Here is an 8,424-nt window from a genome sequence, read left to right as displayed (position 1 = left end):
TTTATCTAGGTAAATCATTGCTGGACTTTATCAACCTCATCTAAGATGCCATTGATTTTAAGACTCACCAGTATTTTTGGTACTACTGAGAAAAGGGGGGAAAGCCTATTCAAGTATGATTCGGCATCAGTTTAGGATCCCGGCCAATCTCAGGGATATTAAATTGTGAAAAGTAAGTGCATCTGTGAAGAGATGGTTTCAAGGGCTGTTGCCTCTTCTCACTCCTCTTCAAGTGCCTGGTGACACATTTTTAAGGTAGAATTGAAATTAATGAGACCCCTCTTTCTGGAAACCAACTGTCTTTTGGCTTAACTGCCTGCTGACTCCAGCATTTTGGCTAAAGTTTCTCAAGGTTAAAATTTCCAACATCTCACTGGAAACCTCGCTGCTGGCTCAAACAGGGGATCTTGTGAGTGTGAGTATGTGGTAGGCAAAGAACGGGATGGGCTAGAGAAAGGACAAAATCGAGGTTGTCAACCCATTTTCAACATGCTAACCTGTGTATTTATTTTTTAGTTTGAAAAACTTCCTATGGTAAAGAAACAACTAACGTCTCAAGTTAAAAAAAAAAAATAAAAGACCTTAAAACAAGCTTGAAAAAACTTGACACAAGGCAAATTTTATTTTTTCAAGTTACAAAAATATCATGTCAAAAAATACAGTCTTAGTCCATACAAGAGTAGTTCCAGCCATTTAAAAGGTCTACAGAGTTTGGAAAAAGCAATGTATATAGAAGTCTTAAAACATATAATATAACCACTCAATTCAGTTATTGCTAGTTATGTGCAGCTTTCACTTGAGACCATTCTCTAAAAGGCAAAAGGCAGTGTTCGGGCACTGACTGTTGCCTGCTCAAGGTGTAGGTTTAGACGGCCAATCCAAAGTTAGAATGAGCTCACTTTGAGTAGACCTTACATAACGCGTTAAGTTTTGATCAGTACTACAAGAGGATGTGGGCTACATTTCAGTTCCACCCCTTTCTCCCATATTTAATTCTATTCTCTTAACACATCAGAAGTAAAATGTGTAGTTTGGGGCGAGAGTGAATGAATTACTGGTTTTCAAAGCAAGTGATGAGAAACCCTAACTTTGAGTTGCAATGGAGAAACAAAGCTGGCACATTTAGCTTAAAAACACTGAAACAATAAACACAAGAAAGGAGAAAAATCTGAAGTTTAACAAAAACCAAAGCTAGCTTTTTCTCTTTAGATGTTGAGATGGAACACGAATCAACTTGTTCCTCTGAAGTCTAGGAGCTTATGAAAATCTGCTGTCCTCTGTTTTCTCTTTAAAAACACCAAGAGCTAGCCACATGACAGGAACATGCTTTCAAACAGTTCTGTTTAGTCATAAGAAGAACGAATCATCAAATTAAATAATTTTAACTTTAAATAAGGAAGAAAAGAAAGAAAACAAAACAAAAGCAATCGACAGTGTAAAACACAGAGAACAAATCACTGACTTTGGGGGATGGGTAATACATAGGAGACTTTTGGCCTGAAGTTCACATGGAAGACTTAGAAGCTAAGTGTGTCCCATAGAGATAGTGATGGCTTTGTTTCCCACTTTCCTGTCAGACGCTGCAGGGTCAGCATTATTGCTGACATCTTACCCCCAGAAGTTCTTGAATAAATCTGAGACATAGATTGGTGATAAGTATGAGGTGAACTGGAAGAACCTTTCAAAAGCATTCTTTGAACAAAAGTGACACTCGGGACCATTTTGGCAAGGATAATTTATGACTTAAATCCTCAAAATAGGCTACACTTTTAGGAGGTAGAAAACAAGTACCCAAAATTTACCATTTGGCCACCCTCCTTAACTTTTGGCCAACCTTGGATCCTCTCCATTTCTCACTCCCCATTCTCCCATTAAAGCTATTAGTGCCACTACCATTCGTTACCTAAAGTTATAAACTTGGAGCTGCCAAGAAAAATCTCAAGTAGTTTTGTTTTTAAACCACTAAGTATATCGAATACTCAAGAATCAACTAGGAACATCTTAGTAGATTAATTCACTCCATAAGAAAACATGCCTACATAAAACAAATACTTAACACGAAAAAGACTATTGAACATCTATCTCTACATGCTAATAAGTCAGAGCAGCTATGCAAACCTAAATTAGTAATGTTTTCACGAAACTGATTTGGATAAGCCTTATATTAAAACTGCATTACCAGCATTTACTGAAAATAGGGATGTGTCTTACTAAAAAATTAAGCTAATAGCAACAACAACAAAAACTCTACTTCCTCCCAGTTACATTGTGCTGAAATCCCATGGATAGTATCATAAAAGGGTTTCATTTTTGCAATAGGCTGGGCTCACAGTGCATGTGTTAATACAGAGACCACGTGTACAATATTATCACAAGAATGTCATTAGTGAAATGTATATAAGGCATGTAAAAAACTCGCATTAAAGCTCTTAAGGGCAAGGATCCAAACAGGCAGCCACTAGAAAAGGTGCTGCTAGAAATAAAAAAGTATTAAAGAAAACAGTTTCAGCACATATTAGTTTATAGTGCTTCCATAATAAAATGAATTACTTCACATAAATTTCTGTTGCTGGAACTAATGGACCAAACAAGAATGGACTTCTGCCCCCTTTTAACTGCTAGCCCAATCTTGGAAACGGAAGCAGTCACTTGCAATCTTCCACACGGTGTTTGTAGGAGTTGACTGGGCAGTCAGCAGGAAGTTCTGGTTGAAGTAGTGTTGTTTGTTTCCATCAAACTTCACAGTTCCACTGGTCACAACAAGAACTGTGGTCTGGGCCTGAGTAGCTTGCTCTTCACCCACATAAAATAAAAAAAGAGAAGAGGTCACAGTTTCTATCTATAAAGAAGCAGATCTTCAGGCTTAAATGACATTGCTTCTAACAACACAGAAAAAAAAAGTTTCATAAACTTTCTTTACCTTGAGCATAACCTTGAGCATGCACACCCAAAGGCAGAAAACTAAATTATTGTTTCAAAGCATATCGAAATTATTTTTAGTCCAGAAGGGGTTTAGGGACTCCAATGAAGCGCTTTTTGCATGGGACCATTTGATTTCTGTATTTATTAATATTTCGTTGTGTTTCTAACAGAACTTCTTCGTACTCTACCTTCTTAAGCTATTCTTCTTAAGAACTACAAAGGGGAAAGAAAATCACCCTGAACTACTACTTCTGACGCTTAGGACCCCACCTAGAGGTCAATCTTACGTATCACATCAATCTACCTTGAATCAACTCTGTCTTGCCAAATCATTTTTTCCTGTAACAGAATAAATTTCTTCTGTGAAATTTCAGTAGGTTGTAAGATAGTAACATTAATCAGAAATTGGTATAATTTTTCTCTGGAAACATTTCAAGGCACAAAAGGGAGCTGTTTATTCAGGGACGTTAGATAATTCAGTTCTCTCCCAACAATCAAAAGCACACTTAGCCTCAATTTCTCACTCATTTTTAATAAACCATAATCACACAATCCAACAGAAGGCTAGTGGTCTTCTGGAATTAGATGCACCCAAAGGAAAACCAATAATTTAATCTGCTGAATTTTTCATTTTTAACATGCTCAAAAAAGTAATTATTTCTATTGCTACAAGTTGCTTGCTGCTTTTGGCGTTCAAGCTTAGTGCTCACTAAAGGAAAACAAAAGAAAATGTTGAAAGAACATGATCTTACCATGCACTGGTTGGCAATCTAACATATTGACCTGGAACTCACTAGAAGGCAACATCTCAAAAAAATTAGTTAGGGCTTCCAGCCCTGTAACAACATTTCCATTCCATATTAAAGTGGCCTTGTCCAGATACAGCCTGGTTAGTGCCTTAAAGAGGAAAAAAAAGGTAAAGATTTTGTTTCTAGGGAAGCGTTTTATAGAAATGGATCAAGGGGCTACAGCTGACATATAAACATTTCCATAGTTCTACCTCTATTTCCACTCCCCTTGCCCCCTCCCCCTGGAAGATAATGTGAGCAAAGGTGTCTGACTGATCATTTTGGATTTAATAGAGATGATTTCACTTTAGCCATGAAAACACTTTGCATCCAAGCTGGAAGAGGGTTTTGAAGTTTTGGTTTCTTTTTGTTAAAATGAATTAAGATTATGAGTTTTAAGCACATACAGCCCCAGACCAGGTTTAGTCTCCCTCCGGTTTCTAATTCTGAGAATTAAAGTTGTTGATCGGTCCTACCTGGCCACTCCAACCCTAGTGTTTACGTACAGGTGAGTCATTTGATGTTTGAACCATTTAATGTTGTATGTGTTAGGAAGAATTCTTTTAGTCCTACTCAAACACCGTATTTTGTTCAAAAGAATCACAATTACTTGCTAGTGCAGGTCTTTGCTAAGTCATGTAAATTAACGCCCACATAAGGCAGAATTCAACAGTTAGCCCTGTAGGAACAGGAGTTAGTCACAGGAGGTTAGCCTGTCACAGGACAGATTATTTGCTTAATCCTAAAATTTCACTTGGATGCAAAGACCAGCTCCTTATCTTGACTCTGGTAATAAAACTATGTTGTCTTTTCTTTTGCTACTTTATTTTTGAAAGTAAGTTTATTGTGCAAGACACAATAAACATCTATTGTCAGGTCCCTTGTCAAACATCAGTACCAGAAACTTCTTTTATCTTCTGCCTTAAAAAAAGAGAAATTTTGTGAGATTAACTTCTCTACCTGCAGCATAAAGAAAGCACTCTAAAACAGTCCTATGCTGATAAGAGGCTTAGGCAAGGCTCCAGCACATACTGAAACAATTACTTAGAAGATATGACTCAGGGATAAATCACAACAAATAAGCTGATGACATGAGAACTTGCTCTGTTGAAAACTAAAAGTGTCCAAACCATGTGGGTCCTATTTGTGAGCTTTAATCAGAACTTACTACAGCTGTGAGCTTTAATCAGAAATTACTAATATTGGAAATTAAACAAGCAAATCAGGGAACATTCCCTGTAATGGCAGACTCCTTCACTAACACTAATGCTGTTTACTAGCACTAATGCTGTTTAAAGCATATTGACTGAATGATAGGATCAAAAAGGTAACATATTTAAGTAAACATATGTCAAGCCCCATGTCAAGTGCAGTAAGTTACTTCTCACTTACCACCATAAAAATAAAATGAGGTTAAGAGAGGTTAGCAGTTTGCCCAAGATCACAGAGTTAAGTAGATGCAAAGCTGAGAGAGGATCCCAGAACCCACACTTCCATAATATCATACCCATCCTTCCCTAATCAACGCACTTTTAAAGAACAAGTCCACAATGATCACTTATGCAAGCCTGGCTAAGAAAAAACAAAAGACAAAAAACCCTGGTACTTAACAAAGAGTAGTAGAGTCTATAACACTTACCCGTCTTCTTTTGTCCATTGTCTCATAGTAAATATTGACAAATTCCTCAGCAGCTCTACATGCCTGATCTACATGAGTCTTAAAATCCTAGGAGAAAAAATTCAGACGTGTACATTACCACCCCTCCAACCCCTAACAAACAGAAACCCATCAACAAAAACTAATGATTTATTTCAGTCACTCTGTACTTCCATACACAGCCCATATTCTTCTATACAAATTAGGACATTATAAAGTTCAGGGTTCAGGGTGCCTAGGTGGCTCAGTGGGTTAAAGCCTCTGCCTTTGGCTCAGGTCATGATCCCAGGGTCCTGGGATCGAGCCCCACATTGGGTTTTCTGCTCAGCAGGGAGCCTGCTTCCTCCTCTCTCTCTCTCTCTGCCTGCCTCTCTGCCTACTTGTGATCTTTGTCAAATAAATAAAATATTTTTAAAAAATTAAAAAAAATAAATTTCAGGGCTCAAGTTTCCAGTTTTTACATTTTCCACCACTTTAAAGTACGTGTATTTAGGACATAGTCATCCCCCATTAGTGTTCTCATCTTAAATTGGAATTGATAATCTTTCCTCGGTAACTGGTAGGCTTCCAATGTTTTACAAAACATTAACCTTAATAAAAATGATGTGGTCTGACCTTAAAAAGGGCAGGGGGGTAGAGAGCTGAATCAGAAGTTATGACAAGGAGTTGTTCAGTGGGGACAAAATAAGAGTACGAAATAAAGGCCAACGAAATACTTGAAAAACTACATACTTAGGAAACTTCCCCACATTATGTAAAAATTCAGTGGCGTTTGCCAAGAATTGCAGAACCGAAGAAGAGAAATGCTGTTGAGGTTTTCTCCTGCCGGATGATTAGTAAGTACATTTTCCCCAGCCATTCACGGAGCCCAGCCTATTATTTGAATTAAGAATCCGTTTCATTTCTCTGTCAGGTGATGGAAAGTTATTTGTAAAGGGAAATAATGAAGAATAAAAGATCCCAAGCCATAAACAGACCCCAACATTCCTGCCTCTAGCCAATTCCCATCTCGGAGTCCTTTCCAGCAGAAACAGACTACACAGACGCCAGGGTTTGGGGGGCGGTGGGGGAATAGGGGGGCTACGGACCAAGAGGGGCTACAGAGAGGGAATCCCGCCCCCGGAGCCCAGCGGGCCAGGCCCTGATTCGCCACTGGACCACGTGACCGCCAGGCAGCCCGCCCCAGCGCCCCTCCCCTCAGCTGCCTGAGCCCGGGCGCCCCGGCACCCTGCCGCGACCCCGGCACTCACCACGGACGTGGCCATGAGCGAGCCCGAAGCAGCGTGTTCTGGCAGTGGCGGCGTCACTACCTCTTCACGCGTCCGGCGCTCTCGGCTGCTGCAGGACCAAATATTTAGGAAGACAGCTAAACCCGCCAAACGCCGAATTCTCTACCCGCCCATTCTCCCCCGGAAGTAGCTCAGTCCGTTGTTAAAAGCACCCCGATGTTCCCACCTTAAGTACACGTCCCTTCAGTTCCGACCGTACTCTCCTATCTGCCTTCTGTATTCATTTGTTAGCTATTTATCTACTTGGGGGGGGGGGAATCCTCGGCTTTCACAAACGAGATACTCTAACCGAAAGTATCCATTTTCCTAGCGACATGGGACAAGCAAAGATCATCTAAACGGTCCAATAGCGGGGCTTCTTTGCTCCAAGAAGCGGGGCCAAGGCTAGCCAAAGACCAATGAAAAACGCGAGGAGACCTGCTAGCTCTGTAGCCTATAGGAAAAAGGGGTGGAGTTTGGCGAAGTAGGCAACCACTCTGCGCATGACTGGTGCAGAAGGATTTAAAGTTCTGGAACATTCTAGAAGAATCTAACCTCACTGAATTGAATCCCAACGGTCTCAGTAGCATTCCTAAAATTATTCACAAGTCACGGATTTGGTTATCTGCTATTCATAAGGAAAGGCTTATCAAGTTCCTTCATTCTAACATACGGTTTTTGTCTCAGACTTCAAATGAAGATTAGTATACACTGCCATTTACCACCTTCTGCAACCGACTCTCTAAGAACAGCTAGAATTTTACTCCCTGATGACCATGAGCAAGTACTTTTTCTAAGCATTTTAATCTACATTCACTTATTACTTCAATAACACAATAATAATAATAATAATAACAATAACACATAATGCAATCCTCTCCCGTTTATAGCTAAGGCACAAGTTGATTAACCCGTTCAGGGTCACAAACTAGTTAGGGTTCAAACTCGAGAGTTTTAACCACCACTACAACCTGATTTCACTGTCCAGCATCCTTTAAAACCATTCACCTCATAGGCACTGACAAATTCTGGGTGGTCAAATCAATTAGATACTCTATAGCCTTACCACGAATAACTGGTTTCTGGCTCCTCATCAAAATATTCCCTTCTTCGTTGGTATCTTCCTGAGTCTCTGCCATGAGACCAGTCTCTTCCGAATCTTCTCATACTCAAGCGTTAATTTTTCCCCCGAACGCTGTTCAGACTAGCTTCAACTGCAAATCCACCCGCTTTCTTCCTTTGCGCCCCTCTTACTGGCGTCACTTCCGGGGGCTGTCTCTTATTTAAAACGTCCCTCCTCCCACGTGACTTCAAATGCTACCCATATGCAATGACTCTACATAACAGGGCTCTAGCCCCCCTTTCCCTGACCTGCAGTTACGCATATGGAATTTTGCTAGATATGAAAACCGGAATGTGCTACAGCCTTCTCAAACTCATGGAGTCCAAAATTTAAATTCATTATTTCCTCTGCACGTCCAATCTGTATTCTTTGAGTCATCTATGCTCAAATACTTGGAATCTTTATTTGTAGCATCCCATCATCGTAATTCATTTTTTCATTCAAAAAATAATAAGCATTTAGTATGGACTACCACATTATGCAAGGTTCTGAATATAGAGTGGTAAACAAAATAGACATGATTCATATCCTCATAAAGTTCACAGTGTAATGGGAGTAAAAGACAATAAACAAAATATTAACGTACTACAGAGGAATTCCAAGTAACTTGCTCAATTCTCGTTTTTTTAAGCAACCTCTCTTCCCTCCCTCCCCTCTCCTCTGCTC

The 8,424-nt window shown here is 39.8% G+C and overlaps 1 protein-coding gene across 1 annotated transcript; it reads right to left on the bottom strand.

Moving 5' to 3' along the window:
• Window positions 1-595: 595 nt before the first annotated feature.
• On the bottom strand, window positions 596-6,787 carry NXT2 (nuclear transport factor 2 like export factor 2). Its single transcript, XM_080795294.1, has 4 exons — window positions 6,618-6,787; window positions 5,350-5,436; window positions 3,675-3,819; window positions 596-2,793 (listed from the first exon to the last, which is right to left on the bottom strand). Exons 1-4 carry the CDS (start codon window positions 6,630-6,632, stop codon window positions 2,612-2,614), a joined length of 429 nt encoding a protein of 142 aa, XP_080651420.1. The 5' UTR covers window positions 6,633-6,787; the 3' UTR covers window positions 596-2,611.
• Window positions 6,788-8,424: the final 1,637 nt, after the last annotated feature.

This window comes from Martes martes (genome assembly GCF_963455335.1).
Source record: "Martes martes genome assembly, chromosome: X".
Lineage (NCBI taxonomy): Eukaryota > Metazoa > Chordata > Mammalia > Carnivora > Mustelidae > Martes > Martes martes.
This window is presented reverse-complemented; position numbering and strand designations above follow the sequence as displayed.

Excerpts from the sequence above, each read along its gene's own strand:
- NXT2 (XM_080795294.1), bottom strand. Across the intron at positions 3,820-5,349 it reads CAATGGACAAAAGAAGACGG|GCACTAACCAGGCTGTATCT; the intron begins GTAAGTGTTATA and ends TTCCTCTTTAAG. Across the intron at positions 2,794-3,674 it reads AGATTGCCAACCAGTGCATG|AGCAAGCTACTCAGGCCCAG; the intron begins GTAAGATCATGT and ends ATGTGGGTGAAG.